The sequence below is a fragment of the Littorina saxatilis genome, linkage group LG2, assembly GCF_037325665.1.
Source record: "Littorina saxatilis isolate snail1 linkage group LG2, US_GU_Lsax_2.0, whole genome shotgun sequence".
In the NCBI taxonomy this organism is placed as follows: Eukaryota; Metazoa; Mollusca; class Gastropoda; order Littorinimorpha; family Littorinidae; genus Littorina; species Littorina saxatilis.
The window spans coordinates 28,771,772-28,791,990 of NC_090246.1; the positions used below are offsets into that span (position 1 = coordinate 28,771,772).

Sequence of the window (20,219 nt, forward strand, 5' to 3'; positions counted from 1 at the left end):
GGCCGCCTGGTGTGTTAAGGGTTGACATTTTTTCGATCTCCCAGGTCAACTTATATGCAGACCTGCTAGTGCCTTATCCCTCTTCGAGTGTACACGCAAGCAGAAGATCAAGTGCGCAAGGAAAAGATCCTGTAATCCATGTCAGAGTTCGGTGGGTTATAGAAACATGAACATACCCAGCATGCTTCCCCCGAAAGCGGCGTGTGGCTGCCTGAATGGCGGGGTAAAAACGGTCATACACGTAAAAACCCACTCGTGCAAAAACAAGAACATGAACGTGTGAGTTTCTGCCCATGAACGAAGAAGAAGAAGAAGTGTGTGTGTGTACGTGTGTGTTATTTTTTGACAACACAGCGGTTACTATGATAAATAACCCGATGCCTATATAATTATGTTCAATCTTTTCACAGATCCGCGTACTGCCAAGCCTTGAGCAAGACTGAGTTACCTGATTTTTAATCTGAACGCCCACTCGAACGTCCAATATCAAACTTGTGTAACGATGACTCTGAACAGGGTGAAAGGCTTTTGAGCAGGTCTAGCCAGCATGTCTTTGGGCTCGGGCCATTCACACTGAAATACTTTCCTGGTTTAAAGAATGCAGAGTGGGCCACGCCATTAATTTATTCGTACGTGATCCCTACAGACGGAAGAACGGAATGACCTGCTTATAAATGACTCTGACGGTCGCATAGGTTTTGGCTACTGTGTAAGACAGAACTATACAGGCAGCCAATATGGAAGCAACAGCACTGTACGATTTCAGTACCCAGCAAGGGGAAGAACTTCCTTTCAGACGAGGAGATGTATTGAAGGTAGGTAAATCATAAGGCTGAACTTTTGTCTGTGTTTCCTTTTGCGTTTCGTGTACAGTTGTCTGGCCTGAATGATATTATCATGCCGTAAAAGCACATGATGACTATTCGTAACTTTACGTTTAGTCGACGACGTACTTCCTGGTTGTATGTCTTGCCAGTGACTGCTCTTTCAGACTTATTTGGCAACGAAGAAAAGAGCAAAATTAATTAACTGTTAGTACTACTACCACTACTACTATTCCGACAACTGTTAATCACTTATACTACCACTACTATCGCTGCTAGTGCTACTAACTGACAACGCCGACGGCGACTACGCGATGATGAGTTGTACTTTACTACTACCACTACTACTTCTACTGCTACTACTACTGCTACTTCTACTACTACTACTACTACTACTACTACTACTTCTACTGCTACGACTATCAATCAATCAATCAATATCAGTGAGGCTTATATCGCGCGTATTCCGTGGGTACAGTTCTAAGCGCAGGGATTTATTTTTATTTTTTATTTTTATTTTTATGCAATTTATATCGCGCACATATTCAAGGCGCAGGGATTTATTTATGCCGTGTGAGATGGAATTTTTTCACACAATACATCACGCATTCACATCGGCCAGCAGATCGCAGCCATTTCGGCGCATATCCTACTTTTCACGGCCTATTATTCCAAGTCACACGGGTATTTTGGTGGGCATTTTTATCTATGCCTATACAATTTTGCCAGGAAAGACCCTTTTGTCAATCGTGGGATCTTTAACGTGCACACCCCAATGTAGTGTACACGAAGGGACCTCGGTTTTTCGTCTCATCCGAAAGACTAGCACTTGAACCCACCACCTAGGTTAGGAAAGGGGGGAGAAAATTGCTAACGCCCTGACCCAGGGTCGAACTCGCAACCTCTCGCTTCCGAGCGCAAGTGCGTTACCACTCGGCCACCCAGTCCTTACTACTACTACTACTACTACTGCTACTTCTACTACTACTACTACTACTATAGTACAAGGAACTTAGTCGATAAATATCGACAGGGGGCCGACAAATGGTTTAAATGGGAAATGTGTGTATATGGGTGTGGGTTTGAAACAAACAAACAAACCAACCCATGTGAACCCCGGGCCGCAGGCCTTCGATGTAGTGATTGAAAAAAAAGGATGTTCTCAAATGGTTCAATTCTCATTTGGTCTGATTCTCAAATGGTACCGGTATACTCCCCCCCCCCCCTGGCCGCAGGCCTAGGAGTAAAATTTTTATAGACACTGACCTTCTTCCCAGGGGTCATTGACCCAGTTTTAGCTATGAGAGGTGGTTCGCCCAGAGGCTGTAGAGTATACTGGGGCGGTCTCTTTGATGTCTTGAGAGGAAACTTGGCCAGGGTAGTACATGCACCAGAACTGGTGGACACCAAGGACAAACATGAAATCGAAGCAGTTTGCTTTCAGAGAGAACGGTCGTCAGCAACTCAAACTTCTCTGTTTTCTTTTTTTTTTTAAATCTGACTTTCTTTGTGGCCCCCTGACTCCGCCCCCTCCCTCTGTAAGGACCCTCCTCCACAAGGACCGATTTTTGTCAACATTTTAAAGGTCGCTAGAGAGGGGTTCCACTGTATGACCTAACCGCTACTGGCAGACGGCCTCAATCTTCACGCGCAAAGACGAGATTAATAGGTGCTCGGTTTTGGTATTTTGAATTACATTACATTAAACCTTTGTTGGGTTTCATGGTCATGGCAACAGCCATAATAATATTACATGATGTATAATATCATATTTCAGCATATGTGAATTACATGTCATCATACTAAACTGTCATACATTTTTATTCCTACATTATTCTGATTGATCACAACCAAACCTACTATCATTGGACACATCCAAATGCAAGCGCCTGTTCTTGACAATTTCTCTCTGATCTAAATATAAAATCAGTGCAATTTCCTGGGTCGGGCTTTGCCACAGACACTCACGGTTTGGCCTGTAGGTAAAATGTACAATGTATTTTCTGATTTGTGCACAAAAGCTTTTTTTCTTTTTTCTTTTTTTTAACATAACAATGTTTAATGTCACTGTATGTTTAAAAGACCATGGTCATATTTGTAAAAAAAATGTTAAATTAGAAAATAAATAACATTTTGGTTCATGATTTTTCCTACACCTGTGCTAAAAATAAGAAATAAAAATGTCGGGTATATAAGTCACTCAAATACAGCTAGGTATGAATGGCTCGGTTTGAGTTTGTTGCAGTTGACCCTGCACAATGCGACATATCATGTTTTTGTTGAACAATTTTGACGTCACCCCTCCCATAGGGTGACGTATTTCACAACTTCCTGTGTTACACAAACTCTGTGATGACCAATTTTGACGTCACCCCTCCCATAGGGTGACGGATTTCACAACTTTCTACAGATGAACAATTTTGACGTCACCCCTCCCATAGGGTGACGGATGTCACAACTTCCTGTGTACACAAACTGATGACGTATTTCACAACAAAATGGCGCTGCCCATGGTCAACCTCGAAACTATCCGTATAGAATGGGGGCGTCCTCGCCCCCATAAAAACCTGCCCTAGCGACCACATGTTGATAACGAGCACCTGCCCATTACGACCACCTGTCCGGTACAAAAGACGACTTTTACCCTTGGGTGGTCATTATATACAGGTCCGACTGTAATACTACGACGACGACGACGACGACGATGACTACTACTACTACTACTACTACTACTACTACTACTACTACTACTACTACTACTATATACGACGTTGGCAACAACAACTTTAAGGCATGACAGAAAACAACTTTGTTAACCCATTTTCGTAACAAAAACGTCGTATCGCCTTCCGGGCCTTTATTTACAAATAACAGAGCAAACGATCAGGTGTACTTGAACTGCATACGCTTGACAACTATTAAACTCTGTTCAGCAATGGCAGTTGAAATTGCTGGTGGTAACTAAAGATTTCCTTCATTGAAACAAACATCTCTTGCCTCGGAAAGCTGGCTAGCAGTTAGGATGGAAGTTGTTTAAATAGAGAATACTACATGGCTTGCTGTGTCGTACCAGATTTACACGAGGTTTTTTTTAAATATTGAACTGCAAGCGAAAGCGAGCTGTTCACTATTTGAAAAAGCAACGAGTGTAAATCTGGTACAAAACAGCAAGCCATGTAGTATTCTGTTTATCCTACATACTGTACTTACGTGTATTTTACTGAAAATGTCCTGCAGTCGATGAAGCTAACTTGAAGACTTTTTGGAACCTCGATCTCTTCTAAAGCCTTGTGCAATCTATTAGTCAAAGTAAAAAAAAACGTCACTCTGAAAGTGTGGCGTGACGTGTTAGTTCTAAAAATTCATCGAGGGTAATTAGCGAGCGCAATTTTTTTTTCTATAATGACGTTTTTGTCTCGGTGACTTTGGCATCATCAGCAGTTGAAAAACAGGTCCCTGCCAGACTTGCTTGACATGACCTCATTTACATGATATACACACGTGTGATTTGAACGATTGTTATCTCACGAGTGTCTCTCTCACGTATGTAGGATAAGAGGTGAGTATGACATTTCTGCAAAGCAGGGACATGAAGAGTGCTATAAACATTACATTAAACTACTCGACCACTCTTCATTGGCAATAACTTGGAGTATCATCACATACGTGAGCTATATGATGACAGAGTATGTTGAAACGGATACAATTGATCTGACCTTTTGAGGGGGGGGGGGGGGGGGGTGGCGTTTCTGGTGAATTGGATGAATCTGAAGAATGTGGGGAACCCACTGTACCTCAATCTAGACGCACACACGGCACGATTTGCTCGAAAACACACCACAAGTATGGTAATTAATTAAATCAAAGTTAGTGACTCGAAAGAGCTTCAGGGCACCGCATCTCTCCAGTACTAGAAACAACAAGAGGCGAAGCTTTCAAGGCTCACGTAAGAAATCGACAAACAGTAACACAAACTCAATCACTCCGTCACACATACACACACACAGTAATCATAGGTGACACGGTGCAAGAGTGCGAGACACTAGATCTAGCTAGATCTGTCTGTCTGTAGCCTACTTACGGGGACACGACTGCCAGATGGCCAGATCGACACTGCGCTTTCGACAGCGCTTCCTCGCGCAGACACTGGAAACACGCTGTGCAGATTAACCTGTAGGAAATCTCCTTTGGTATCTTCTTTATCTATTTTTCTGGAGCTACGAAACCGAACAATGTGAACTCGTCTTCTCCGAATCGGCGAACTGCAGCTCGGTGATAACTGTATCTATACCACAATCCTTCACGCGATCTGACCTAACCTTGACCCCAGACCTGGTCTATATACCACACACGACACAAACCAGTCAGCTGTTTTTACCCCCCCAAAACCCCCCACCACCCGTTTTCTTTGGATACACACTTTAACTACATACGTGCCGACGAAATGTTGATCATTGCTTCAATACTTTGAAGCTGTTGCTTGAATAATAACCAGGTAAAATTGGTATTTCGGTGTTCATGATCAGTCAAATGTTAAAGTTTCTACCACAGACATAATAATAATAATAATAAAGTGTATTTATATTGCGCCTATCCCTTACAAAAAACAAAAATATTTGGCTCTAAGCGCATTACAACATGTGTAGGGACTTGGTACAATCAAGTCTGACAAATACAATAACACAATATACAGTCGGTCTCTTGGGTAAAAATGGGAAAAGCAGCTTCGACATTAAAACACTGCTACTAAAAAATCCTCTAACAATGCATACTGCTTTACAATATATGCATTTATGTATAAATATAGTTAAAGAACATCGAGTTAATAGGAATTAGAAAAGGTTCTTATGATAAAAACTAACTAGCGAACGACGAAGAAGAAGAAGAATAAAACTATCAATGTCAATGTATAACAAGTCATTCAACGTAAATGGCTAAAGAACAACAACAAAGCAATGATGATAAAACAGTTATACTCAATGGCTAATAACGAGGCAGAACTAAATAGTATCGACACAAGATTAAAACAAAACATATTCCTGGAGACACATTTATACATGTATCAAATAATCAATATACAAAATACAGCCCTCGCACACTCGCACACACACGCCAAGGCACGTGTAGTCGCACTCATACACCGCGACAGCTATCGCGCGCACGTACAAGGAAAAACAAGTCGCGTAAGGCGAAAATACAACATTTAGTCAAGTAGCTGTCGAACTCACAGAATGAAACTGAACGCAATGCCATTTTTCAGCAAGACCGTATACTCGTAGCATCGTCAGTCCACCGCTCATGGCAAAGGCAGTGAAATTGACAAGAAGAGCGGGGTAGTCTCTTCTTTTGGTAGTGCAATAGCGTTAATTATGGATTGTTGTTATCATCATTTACATAAAAACTTATCTGTTAATCCAAACAATGATATAATTACTGTGATGTTCTTAACTACACTTTAACATGGAACGTATGTATGTATGTATGTATGTATGTATGTATGTATGTATGTATGTATGTATGTATGTATGTATGTATGTATGTATGTATGTATGTATGTATGTATGTATGTACGTAGGTATGTATGTAGGTATGTATGCATGTGTGTTGGTGTGTCGGTGTGTCAAGTGTGCAAGTAAAAAGGGTATTGTAGTTGTACATATATTACTTTAGATATTTTTTTGTTATCATGGGTTTTATAAATTTTCTTCTCTTCTTCTTTTATAATTATTAATTAATGACCTATATGTGCTGATGACCAATTTAATTTCCTTTGTTGGATCAATAAAATGTTATGAGTTATGAGTTATGAGTTATGAGTTATGAGTAGTTGCGCTAAGAAGGATAGCACGCTTTTCTGTACCTCTCTTTGTTTTAACTTTCTGAGCGTGTTTTTAATCCAAACATATAATATCTATATGTTTTTGGAATCAGGAACCGACAAGGAATAAGATGAAAGTGTTTTTAAATTGATTTCGACAATTTAATTTTGATAATAATTTTTATATATTTAATTTCCAGAGCTTGTTTTTAATCCAAATATAACATATTTATATGTTTTTGGAATCAGAAAATGATGGAGAATAAGATGAACGTAAATTTGGATCGTTTTATAAATTTTTATTTTTTTTTTACAATTTTCAGATTTTTAATGACCAAAGTCATTAATTAATTTTTAAGCCACCAAGCTGAAATGCAATACCGAAGTCCGGGCTTCGTCGAAGATTACTTGACCAAAATTTCAACCAATTTGGTTGTAAAATGAGGGCGTGACAGTGCCGCCTCAACTTTCACGAAAAGCCGGATATGACGTCATCAAAGACATTTATCAAAAAAATGAAAAAAACGTTCAGGGATTTCATACCCAGGAACTCTCATGTCAAATTTCATAAAGATCGGTCCAGTAGTTTAGTCTGAATCGCTCTACACCCACACACAGAAACACACACACACACACACACGCACGCACGCACGCACGCACATACACCACGACCCTCGTCTCGATTCCCCCCTCTACGTTAAAACATTTAGTCAAAACTTGACTAAATATAAAAACATGGAAATAAACAAGGAAACAGGCACATGAAATAGCAACCCGTCCCCAGCCGGCCCACAGCGCGCTACGATGGCAAGTGACCCCTCTCCTCAATGTGGCAGATACTGAACAGGCTAGGCGTTGAAGTATTGCCGGAAGAGGTGTGTTTTTAGAGAGGACTTGAAGGAGAGGAGAGAGGTAGAAAGGCGGACAGACATGGGCAGAGAGTTCCAAATAGAGGGAGCTGTGTAGATAAAGGCGCACGCACGCACGCACGCACAGACAGACAAAAGTTAGCATCGCATAGGCTACACTTACGTGAGCCAAAAAGTAGTGGCAGCAAAATGCTTAGCGACATCCAAGACGCGACGCCCTAGTAGCCACTATCAAGAACACAAACAAGGGAAGTAACTCAGCCGTCATAGCCGTCATAAAAAGTGCTCTTTGTTTGCCTATTTTGCGATATTTGATCAAGTTTTCAAAACACTGGCTTGAGCAAAGTGAAGGCAGTCCTTCTACGCGGTAGCATTGCTTGTAACTCAGAATCTTTGAGTATAACTTTTGAAGCGTTCTGATATAATCAAAATCAATACTGTGACCGTTGTGTGTGCAGAGGGCATTTTTCTTCTAAAATGACGTTAGTTATCGACATAGGCGTTACTTACTATATCAATTCGACAGAAATGTCCAACTTTACACAATACGCAGCGAGGCTCTTGCTGGTTTTTACATTTAGTCAAGTTTTGACTAAATGTTTTAACATAGAGGGGGGAATCGAGACGAGGGTCGTGGTGTATGTGTGTGTGTGTCTGTCTGTCTGTCTGTGTGTGTGTGTAGAGCGATTCAGACTAAACTACTGGGCCGATCTTTGTGAAATTTGACATGAGAGTTCCTGGGTATGATATCCCCGGACATTTTTTTTCTTTTTTTCGATAAATACCTTTGATGACGTCATATCCGGCTTTTTGTAAAAGTTGAGGCGGCACTGTCACACCCTCATTTTTCAATTAAATTGATTGGAAATTTGGCAAAGCAATCTTCGACGAAGGCCGGACTTTGGTATTGCATTTCAGCTTGGTCATTTAAAAACTAATGAGTGAGTTTGGTCATTAAAAATCGGAAACTTGTAATTAAAATTATTTTTTTATTAAACGATCCAAAAACAATTTCATCTTATTCTTCGTCATTTTCTGATTCCAAAAACATATACATATGTTATATTTGGATTAAAAACAAGCTCTGAAAATTAAAAATATAAAAATTATGATCAAAATTAAATTTCCGAAATCGATTTAAAAACTATTTCATCTTATTTCTTGTTGGTTCCTGATTCCAAAAACATATAGATATGATATGTTTGGATTAAAAACACGCTCAGAAAGTTAAAACGAAGAGAGGTACAGTAAAGCGTGCTATGAAGCACAGCGCAACCGCTACCGCGCCAAACACGCTCGTCACTTTCACTGCCTTTTGCACTAGCGGCGGACTACGTTCAGTTTCATTTTGTGAGTTCCACAGCTTGACTAAATGTAGTAATTTCGCCTTACGCGACTTGTTTTTGTCTGTTGCAGGTCTTAAGCATGGAAGGCAGTGACTGGTACGACGCAGAATTGAATGGGAAGAAAGGTCTCATTCCCAGCACATACGTCCAGGTGGCACCTCATGAGTAAGAACAAGCGATGACATTTGTACTTCCTTGTGAGGTACAGCCCTTCCCGTGAAAACAGCTCTGCTCTCTATCGCAGATCTGCCCCATGCTACTCGGGCAAGACCATCGGGTTCAATCCCTCCACTCAGAACGTGTTCCAAAAATAAGCATTCTTACTGCTTCCTGTGCAGTGTTGGATTTTGTGCATGAAATTATGTTACAGATTGATACTAGTGGATTTCAAAAACATGTTCTGTAAAGCAGCTTTTTTTAATTAAACGTTAACCATCTCGCTGTTGATTTTTGATGTGTGAACGTTAAAGCCGTTTAACTGTTTTGGACGTTTAGCACGCATATTACATTTAACATAAACACAAAGTAGCTGTATGGAGATAACATTTTTAAATCGGAGCAAATATCCGCTCTGTGGGTCAAGACTGTCCTGAATTGAGTTCGAATTCGACTTCGGGAAGACTGCGCGAAGTCTTTTACCAAAAATTTCAGTGCTGTAGCTTTGTGCAGCAAGCTTTGCGACGTGTACTTCGCGTAGTTAAACTTCGTCCAATTAATGACAGGCTTAAGCTATTGTGTTTGTCTGTATCTGTTGCAGATGGTACAAGGGAAAGATGGGTCGTGCGGAAGCGGAGACGTACTTGATGCGTACAGACTCCACCGGACACCACGTGTATCAGGACGGAGCCTTCGTCATCAGAGAAAGCGAGTCGGGCAAAAGCAACTTTTCACTGTCAGTCAAGTACGTAAATGAGATGTTATACAATGAAAATTACACTACGCGTGCAAAAAAATAAATAAATAAAGACGTGTTCTGTACTTGCGAGGATTGGCCAGTGTTGCTACATCACTCTGGCATTCTTTTCATCTGCAAAGTTTGGAGACTTACAACAGCTTCCCCGAAATTGGGATTTCAATCTTGCATATTTGCAACAACAACAACAAAAACCCAAACAAGTACCAGTAATACAAAAGTACGACGTACTTGTAAATGTAACGTTTTGTTTTGTTAATAATAAACGTTCCATTGACAATACCAATCTTGTATTTTGATTGCGAAAAAAAATTACCAAAAAGCACTTGGTTTGAAACTGAAAGTAAATGATTGAACCGTGATGACAACTTGTTTTTCCTGTAAGAAAATAAATTATGGCCCAAAACGAAAGACAGGAAGTTTGACTCGTAGTTGCGGGATGCAAAGAATTCCCATTGCAAGGCAGGAAAAATGTATAAAATTCAGCAAAACTGTTGCCGATTAAAACAATTATTTTACTCAACAGCCAAACAATTATAAAAACTAAACTGCTTCCTAACCTTAGAAAATATATTTTATGTTGTTGTTGATGCTACTTTTGTTCTATGCCATGTGCCACTTATTTCCTTTTGGTCATGTCTACGTCAGTGTTCTACGATAGTTTCTCGTCTATCCTCTTCTGCTCGCCATTTCTTCTGGGCCGGTGTAACACGAAAAATTACTCCCACGAGATTTTTACTCCGGAGTAAACATTTCGTACGAAAAAGTTACTCCCTTTACGAAAAAAGCACTCCCCCATTGCACGAGAAAATTACTCCCCAAGACAGGTGAGTTCCGAGTAAACATTTCGTACAAAAATGTTACTCTCCGACGAATAGATAACGAATAAATTACTTCACCCCAACACGAGCAATTTAACTTCTCATGCCAGGTGTACACATTTTTTACTCCCTTGTCCCCTGTTAGTCTTGGTGGTGGAAGGGGTGGAAGGAGGGTAGCGCGACATTCGTGTGCGCGAGATCACTTATTGGCATTATCCCTTCGCCCGCATCCCATTTTTGCGTACGAGATTTTTACTGGAAGTAAAAAAAATGGGGAGTAAAAATTTCGTGGAGGGAGTAATTTTTTCGTGCCTTGGGGAGTTCTTTTCTCGTACGAAAAGTGTACTCGGAGTAAGAATTTCGTACGAAATGTTTACTCCGGAGTAATTTTTTCGTGGAGTAAAAATTTCGTGTTACACCGGTATTCAAGAGTCGAGGTACACCGTCAAAGCAGTTTATCTCGTACCAAAGTCTATAAACTCGACACCTTCACACCGGGCCTGTTCTCTCCTTTTTACTTTTCTAAATTTATTTCCTGAAGATCTTCAGGTCAAAATGTTCAGTGTGTTCATATGTATCACTCTGTGCCGAGCATATGAACCGTTAAAGTGAGTCCAGTTTTCAATGTTTCTATTTTTATCCTTTCTTTTATTTCAAACAAAAAAGAAAAAGATTAGTTACTGGCACGCTTATTTTTTGACAAATCAAGACATTCGCAAATATATCGATCTAATAGTCCTAATAGTTGCACGATAACATAATTATGAGACAATTATTTCCAATTATTATTAAAAAAAACAAATCCTTTCTTTTGTAGACATGGCAGTTGTCCGCAACACTTTCTTATCCGGTGCACGGCTGGTGGCGACTACTACTTGTGGCAGCATACATCTTTCCGTTCCATCAACAAACTCATTGACTGCTATCGTCATACAACCTTGTCACAGTCAAAAGGTACCAACATTCTGCTCAAGGACCGAACGTCAGAGGTATGGAATCAGCTGACCTAAAGGCCCACTTAAGAAGCAAAAAAATGAATGTCATCAAAAAAAAGAGGATGAAAGTCGCTTGTTCATTTCAATGCTTGTTATTCTCTCAGGTGCCAGGAGAAAAGGTTCCGTACAACTCTCGCTTACTCTATTACACATGTCGTATGCATAAAGAGCGATTACTTCCCTTTGATTATTTAATAAATACTAACTATGGTTTTAATTCATACTGCACTGAGAACACGAATAATTTATTACGCACTATACTGTTGTTGATTTATTCTGCACTATCATGCAAGGGTTTACTGCCAAAAGGAATACTTCTGCACTGCAGGGGAATGATTTTAACAATACTAAGATCAGTATTAGCTGTCCGGTAGTGTAATTTGGTTTGTGTATGTTCTGGTACCTTATTACCTCATGTTGTAACCGTATTTTAGTACTTGTACATTAACCCATTTCTCCCCGGAGCGCCGAATACCTCCCGCTGGAGCTCACATATCTAGATCCATATAACACCTGCTTTACACAATGCTACCTACGACGCATTGTCTATTTCCATTTCTACTGGCTTGCTATAATATTTGAGCATTGATAATTTTGGAAAACTCGCCATAGCTACTTTCTCAAGTATAACATTGACGGAGTTACTTCTAATTTCCATACCACGGGTGGTAATGGGTTAAGGGATCGAGGTATCACCGCCGGTGTTTAGTACAATACACTTACATAGAATTTGACTGCTTTCGGGCTATTTTCTTTTCAGTCTCAGCCAGAAATGTTGGAAGCTCTTCACGACTTTTCGCCAGAGACACCGGACGAAGTGACGTTCAAGCGAGGAGACAACATAAAGTTAATCGAAAGGACCGATGATGGCTGGTGGACCGGACTGGTCATCCGCACTGGTCAACAGGGACTTTTCCCCAGTACCTTCGTGAAAGCGGTGCGATAGAAAATGCTGTGAAAGTTATCCGCACCAATGAACTGGGACTGACTTAAAAAAAACACTTCGTGAACGCGGTCCAATAGAGAACGTCATGAAAGAAAATGTGTGTAAATTATCCGAACTGGTCAACAAGGACTTTCGTGAAAGCGGTCTGATAGAAAATGCTGTGATAGAAAGTTATGCATATTTATTTTAATTATTTGCACCAGTGAGCAGCAATTGTTCCCCAGTACGATCGTGAAAGCGGTCCGTTGGAAAATGAAAGTTCTCTGAAGATTATGTTAGTTCGTCATCAATTTATTTCGTATATTGTTGTTTTTCAGTGAGTCGAATAGTATGTATTATATATTACTTGTTATATTTTTCCTTTGAACATGTCATGTAAAAGAGATGCCTCTCGACTGGATTAAGTAACGATGAAGACCAACATCACTTTGACCAGTTTACCCACATTGCTAAACGTCTCTCATTCGCAAGCAGTGATGCTTGTTTGGTGGTTACTAAATTAAGTTTGTCACAATGTGCTGACCACAAACAAAGCAGCCTTATTCATTTTGGTTTTTTACCGATTTACGTCACACAAGGCTCCTTCCACCCATATTCATATGTTTCTCTAATGTCATTTTTGAGATATTTAAGACAAAGTTAAAGTTGGTCTGAATCGATTTCCTTGGACCAACGTTAATTCAAAGGAAAGTCGCAAATAAGTTGGTGATAACCAAGGCTGGTGCCGCTCGACGTAATCTTGAATTTTTAATAAGTTTCACTTACCATGGAGTTTTCCAGTAGTTCTTAAGACATCTTTTGTGTGTGCAAAAATGCGTTTCATTTTCTGTTGTTTAACTCGGTATTATTATTTGTAAGTGGTGTGATGTTTTTGATTTGTTTTTTTAAATATACTACTGTGGTTTATTCCCATTTTTGTTCGCAATTATTGTTTTCCCTATAGACGTCTTTTTGTTCGATTCTGCTTTATGATCGTTGTGTTTGTGTTATTCGAAATGCGATGTGGTACCAACAAAAAAAAGTTCCATGTTTATTTAAAATGAAAATGGACATAAAAGTTTTCTTATCTTATCTTATCTTTATCTTATCTTATCTTAATTACTTTTGTTCAAAACGGAGTCTTCGAAAATGAAACGTTTATCGTGGCTTTTACAGTGTCAGCGATGTAATCAATCCAAATTTAAATACACGCCTTTCTGGTACTGGTTTTCATCTGATATCAATTTGTGCTTTTGCTTAACGTATAAATCATGCACTGAATTATTTATTTGCCAGAAAGACAAAGTATAAATGATGTCGGTGTTCCTGGCTGTTGTGTGCGCGTGAGTGTTTGTGTGGTTAGTTTACCTGGCCGCTTTGCGCGCGCGCGCGCGTGCGCGTGTGCGTGTGTGTGTGTGTGTGTGTCATCCTATATCATGTGACTGCTGTGCTCTACTGCATAGACTGATTTCTTTTACTGGTAAAACCTCGTGATTCGTTGCTGTTTGTAGAAACATCGTAGGAGCCAATGTGGGGTTTGTGATGATCCATATTTGTCGCTCACCGAAACATGTGGCACATACGAGTTTTTTCTTTCTTGATAACATTTAACAATTGTTTGCAAGATATTCACTCAACACTTTTTTAAGGGTAAAAAAGAAAAGCTAAGGATTCATGAAACACAAACACCAAAAATCGAGAGAAAAAAAAGGTTGTTACTAGGTTTGACGTTTAAACACCGACAATACTGCGCGACGTTTTCAGTCGATACAACTATCTACGGTAAGTGGATACATACAGCAAGCTGGCGCTTTAAAGGCACTGTTCGTCTAGTGAAAATGATTAGGCTCACCATCTCAGATCTGCCTGGGCATTAACCTGGGATAGGGCCGACCTTCCACCTGGACGTACACATACCAAAAACTAACACCTTGTATGCTTTCTGCGTAGAGTGGGAATTGAGCTTGAATCGAGACAGAGAGACAGAGACAGACAGAGAGAGAGAGGCAGACAGAGACAGAGAGAAGAAACAGAAGAAGAAGAAGAAGAAGAAGAAGAAGAAGAAGAAGAAGAAGAAGAAGAAGAAGAAGAAGAAGAAGAAGAAGAAGAAGAAGAAGAAGAAGAAGAAGAAGAAGAAGAAGAAGAAAACTGTCCCAATCTGAAACGATGACTCAGTTCATTTGCATAGAAAGGACTGTGTCTTTAAACAGGACAACAATTGATTTGTTTATGAAGCCTTCGCATGGCAGATAAGCATGGACTGATGCTATCTGGAGAAAAAACACCTCTTTCTTGTACTGCACGTGGAAATAATATTGAAAAGATTCATCAGCCACTGTGTGTTACCAAACAAACCAGAGCTGTTTGCTTAGAACTAGCCTATCTCTGTGCAATATCGAAATACAGTTTTTGCGTTCTGATAATTCCCGTTACTTTGGACGTGGGAAGGGGGGTCTGGGGAGGTCTTTAGTGTGTGTTCCATTGTATAGTATACTAAATGCGCATTGGCTGAGCTCGCAACTAATGTTTTATTTCGCTTGCTTGATTTTGTAATATAGCTCAGTGAGTCACACTGTGAACAAGGAAGAAGTACAAAAGTTACTGCGTTTATCCGAGGAGGTAAAAACAACGCCGTGAACAGGACAGGCAAGGTATGATGACTTCGTTTGTTGTATTTCTTGTTTCTGCTGTGGGGCTCCTGATATCTGCCGTTGCCTTGCCAACCACTAGCCCCTCTTCTACATCGAAACGAAGTGACGCCCTGGCAACCTTGCAGAACGCTGTGATCAAGCAATGGCAGCTGATCACTCAGATGCAGAGCAAAATAGCAACACTGGAATCCAGGCTAGGTAGGCCAAAAGAGGGATTTATTTGACGCACTCAGTCTCGACTTTTCCTCACTGCTCGTATTGTTTACCAGGATGCAACACATTAATTATTGTTAGGACGCTTGGTGGTGGTGTTCATACACATACGCACGCACGCAACGTGCAAGCACACAACCACATCATAGTAATCACACAAAGACACACACACACACACACACACACACACACACACACATACACACTCACTCACACATACACACACCCAGACACACAGAGACACACACACACACACACACACATACCACACACACACACATACACACACATACACACACACACACATACACACACACACACACACACACATACACACACATACACACACACACACATACACACACACACACACACACACACGCACGCACGCACGCACACACACACACACACACACACACACACACACACACACACACACACAGTGATCATAGTTGTCATACCTGATATATGATTCTGCTAAAATTCGATGTCACTGACATCAGTGTTCCCAGGTGTTGAAAACTCTTAACTCTCTCAAGCGGTCTTCTGAAAGTTTTCAATGATTATATACAATTAGATATCGATTATCCGAATGCGCCTTTTGCAAAACTGATCAACTAAACAAGTCGCGTAAGGCGAAAATACAACATTTAGTCAAGTAGCTGTCGAACTCACAGAATGAAACTGAACGCAATGCCATTTTTCAGCAAGACCGTATACTCGTAGCATCGTCAGTCCACCGCTCATGGCAAAGGCAGTGAAATTGACAAGAAGTTGCGCTAAGAAGGATAGCACGCTTTTCTGTACCTCTCTTTGTTTTAACTTTCTGAGCGTGTTTTTAATCCAAACATATCATATCTATATGTTTTTGGAATCAGGAACCGACAAGGAATAAGATGAAAGTGTTTTTAAATTGATTTCGACAATTTAATTTTGATCATAATTTTTATATATTTAATTTTCAGAGCTTGTTTTTAATCCAAATATAACATATTTATATGTTTTTGGAATCAGAAAATGATGGAGAATAAGATGAACGTAAATTTGGATCGTTTTATAAATTTTTATTTTTTTTTACAATTTTCAGATTTTTAATGACCAAAGTCATAATTAATTTTTAAGCCACCAAGCTGAAATGCAATACCGAAGTCCGGGCTTCGTCGAAGATTACTTGACCAAAATTTCAACCAATTTGGTTGAAAAATGAGGGCGTGACAGTGCCGCCTCGCCTCAACTTTCACGAAAAGCCGGATATGACGTCATCAAAGACATTTATCAAAAAAATGAAAAAAACGTTCGGGGATTTCATACCCAGGAACTCTCATGTCAAATTTCATAAAGATCGGTCCAGTAGTTTAGTCTGAATCGCTCTACACACACACACACACACACACACTTACACACACACATGCACACACACACGCACATACACCACGATCCTCGTCTCGATTCCCCCCTCTACGTTAATACATTTAGTCAAAACTTGACTAAATGTAAAAAAAAAAAAAGATCTCTGTAATTGTAATTATGAGTTCTTCCTTCTGCAACAAATGTTTTTGTATACAATGTCAGGTAAGAGAATACACTGAGCACAAAAAGTTAAGGATATTTTTTCAGTGGTATAGCCCAGATGTTAAACAGCAGTTTTTGGGTCAGAAAGATACGTGATACGCATCTTTCTGACCCAAAAACTGCTGTTTAACATCTGGGCTATACCATTGAAAAAATATCCTTAACTTGTTGTGCTCAGTGTATCTCTGAAGATGTGTGTGTGTGTGTGTGTGTGTGTGTGTGTGTATGTGTGTGTGTGTGTGTGTCTGTGAGTGTGTGTGTGTGTGTGTGTGTCTGTCTGTGTGTGTGTCTGTCTCTCTGTCGGTCTGTCTGTCTGTCTCTGTCCGTCTCTGTCCGTATGTGTGTGTGTCTGTGTAGGCTGCGTCTGTTTGTGTGTGTGTCTGCGCATGTCTCTGTGTCTGTTTGCGTACGTGTAATTTTCACATTTTGTACCAGGAAAAGATCGACCAGTAGCTTTCATGGTCAGCGTTCCATACAATCAAGACCTTAACGTGAACCAGCGTGTCGGCTTCGGGACACCGGAGCTCAATGTTGGCGGAGGATTCCGCACTGCAACCGATTCCTTTGTGGCTCCCGTGTCAGGGATCTATGTCCTCTTTCTCAAGGTAACATTAATGACCGATTAGGTATTGACTAGTTCTTTATCTTACCTTACTAGCATTATTTGGCTTCAGTACTGGTTAACAGCATCTTTGTCACACGAAACCAGAACTGAAAGCCATTTCTGACGCCCGTGTTTGATTGATGATTTATTTGCCCGTGTCTTTCTTTCAGCGCCCTACTTTCACATTTTCTAAATGTATTTGAAATACATCAGAGAAGTTAACATTGTTTTGTGCTGTTTGAATGATTATGTGAGAGTTCCTGGACCATTTCGAAGATCTAAAGCTAAACATGGCTAAACAGACGGGGCACAGGAACAAATAGTTGTGGGTGAATACTGTTATTCTTTACCGGCAGGTGATGGGGCAAATAGGAACACATTACACCAATTACATGACGTTCCAGTTGAAGAAGGACAACGCGGTGATTGCGGAGACAGAAACAAACGACAACGACAACAGCGACAGATCGTCGGTACAGGTCATTGTCCATCTGACGAAGGGCCAGTCGGTGTGGGTCGTCAAGTCAGGTGGTACTGGCAGAACCATTTTCGGGGGTGGAGTTGTATCCACACTGGGTGGATTTCTTCTTCGAGCCGATTGAAACATCGTTGACTTTTCAACCTCTTGAAGTCTTTTTGCAAAGATTATTCGTTTTCTTGTTTGTCACGTCCTTGTAGCAACTCTTTGCCAGCGTTTGTCATATTTACTTTAGGCCCCCAAATCACATCTCTCTCTCTCTCTCTCTCTCTCTCTCTCTCTCTCTCTCTCTCTCTCTCTCTCTCTCTCTCTAATCATTGCTTACTCTCAAGAAGAAAAAAAGTGACACACTTGTTTATATTACTGAGACAGCACTCCTGCCGGCTCACGAATGGCATCAACAGAGAACGATTGCCAGTTGCTCTGACAATGTTTTCTGGCGCCAATGTTTCACTACTTACAAACGACCAACATTGTTGAAGTAAATGTAACTGATTCAAATCAGCATGATCCTTCCAGAACATACTTCATACTCAAGTTAATTCGTGCTATAGTGCTTGCTCATTAAGTCTTTCAAACATAATCTAAACAACGACGTGACTGTGGTAAGATGAACAAAGTTAAAAAACAAAGGAATACTGTACTCACCAATACAAGAACGGGACAAGACGGTACGAATTTTCGCTTATGGAAGCTTCATCAGGAAAAACAAGAACACAAAAGACAACAAAAAGCAGACGCAACACGGAACGAACAAGGTTTGAAAGAAAATGGAGGGGAAACACGCAAAAAAGGGAAGGAACTCTAGGAACGGAAATGAATGAAAGGGGAGAGAAGTGGTTGGATGATGTCATGGGCACAGGCATACTAGACTAAAAGTGATACACATTCATAAAGGGGGGGGGGGGGGGGGGGGGGGGTGGGGACAGAGGAAATAAATAAATAAAAAAAATAACAAAAAAAATAAAAATAAAAAATAAATAAAAAAAAATAATTTAAAAAAAAATAAAAATAAAAAAAATAAAAATAAAAAAATTAAAAAATTAAAAAAAATTAAAAAAATTTAATAAATAAATAAATAAATAAAAAAGAAAAAAAATTTTTAAAAGAAATTTAAAAAAAATTTTAAAAAAAGGGGGGAGGGGGGGAAACAAATGTACGCACGCACACGCACACATACACACACACACATACAACCAAACACATGAAATCACACATAAACACACACACATTCACACTCAAACACACACACACACACGTACTGTAAATCCACAGTATGTTTGGGGAATACAGGTACATCACATTTTCGCATTCAAACCATCAGGTGTGGATGTGCCCAGGAATAATATAAAATCGGACTCTACTTGTTTTCTGTCTGTGGAGGTGCTGTACATTTGCCAGACACCTTTCACACGTGCATCCAGGAAGGTGTGGTTGCTGCTGTTGAAATGTTGGGCAACAGACCTACAGCGGCGATGCCGAATATCTGCCAGATGTTCGGTGAAGCGGGTAGAGAGGGTTCTTTCGGTCTCACCAATGTAGAGTACTTATGGGCAAACATACATAATACAGGTACATTCCATCTTTTGCAGGCAGCACGGTTGTATTAACATAAAGGTCATGTATTCGTTCAACTTCTTTCTTATTTTTGGACGATATATAACGTTTTCCTTTGAGTGTGGTGTTCCACACTCTGTTTTTCTTGGTTTAATATTCTTTTGCACAACATATTACGAAAGCGATCTAGCTCCCGCAATAACATTGGCCTACTCTCGTAGATATTCATGATATGTGCCCTGTATTAATAGCGCAGCAATTGAAGATACTTACATAGACTGAGCATCGCTCTGTGTTTCTCTATTTAAGAAAATAAAAGATACTCAGTCTCTCAATAACTCGATGTATGCGTGTGTGTATGTACGCGTGCGTTCGTGTGTACGTGCGTGCGCGCGTGTGTGTGTGGTTCTGTCTATCTGCGTGCACAATCATGTCAGCGTTGTTGTGTGCTTGTCTTAATAAAAATACATCGGTTCATCGTTCTGCATGTTCGTGTGCCGCTCTGTCTGTTTATGGGTGTACACTCACGTCTATTTCTATCTATGTTTGTAAATGTAACACACACACACACACACACACACACACACACACACGCGCGCGCGCGCACGCACACACACGCACGCACGCACGCAC

The 20,219-nt window shown here is 40.2% G+C and overlaps 2 protein-coding genes and 1 long non-coding RNA gene across 3 annotated transcripts; all 3 read left to right on the forward strand.

Annotated features, from left to right (window-relative positions):
• Positions 1-428: 428 nt before the first annotated feature.
• LOC138958686 (growth factor receptor-bound protein 2-like) lies at positions 429-13,414 on the forward strand. Its single transcript, XM_070329911.1, has 5 exons — positions 429-815; positions 8,928-9,022; positions 9,615-9,758; positions 11,409-11,580; positions 12,347-13,414. The coding sequence occupies exons 1-5, from the start codon at positions 738-740 to the stop codon at positions 12,530-12,532; spliced, it is 675 nt and encodes a 224-aa protein (XP_070186012.1). The 5' UTR covers positions 429-737; the 3' UTR covers positions 12,533-13,414.
• LOC138958689 (uncharacterized) lies at positions 5,587-6,644 on the forward strand. The gene is made up of 2 exons (XR_011453473.1): positions 5,587-6,355; positions 6,400-6,644. It is a non-coding gene; the product is annotated as an uncharacterized lncRNA (long non-coding RNA).
• A 1,558-nt stretch (positions 13,415-14,972) lies between the features above and the next one.
• Positions 14,973-18,902, forward strand: LOC138958687 (complement C1q tumor necrosis factor-related protein 3-like). Its single transcript, XM_070329912.1, has 3 exons — positions 14,973-15,360; positions 17,383-17,552; positions 17,908-18,902. Exons 1-3 carry the CDS (start codon positions 15,165-15,167, stop codon positions 18,151-18,153), a joined length of 612 nt encoding a protein of 203 aa, XP_070186013.1. The 5' UTR covers positions 14,973-15,164; the 3' UTR covers positions 18,154-18,902.
• The last annotated feature ends 1,317 nt before the right edge of the window (positions 18,903-20,219 follow it).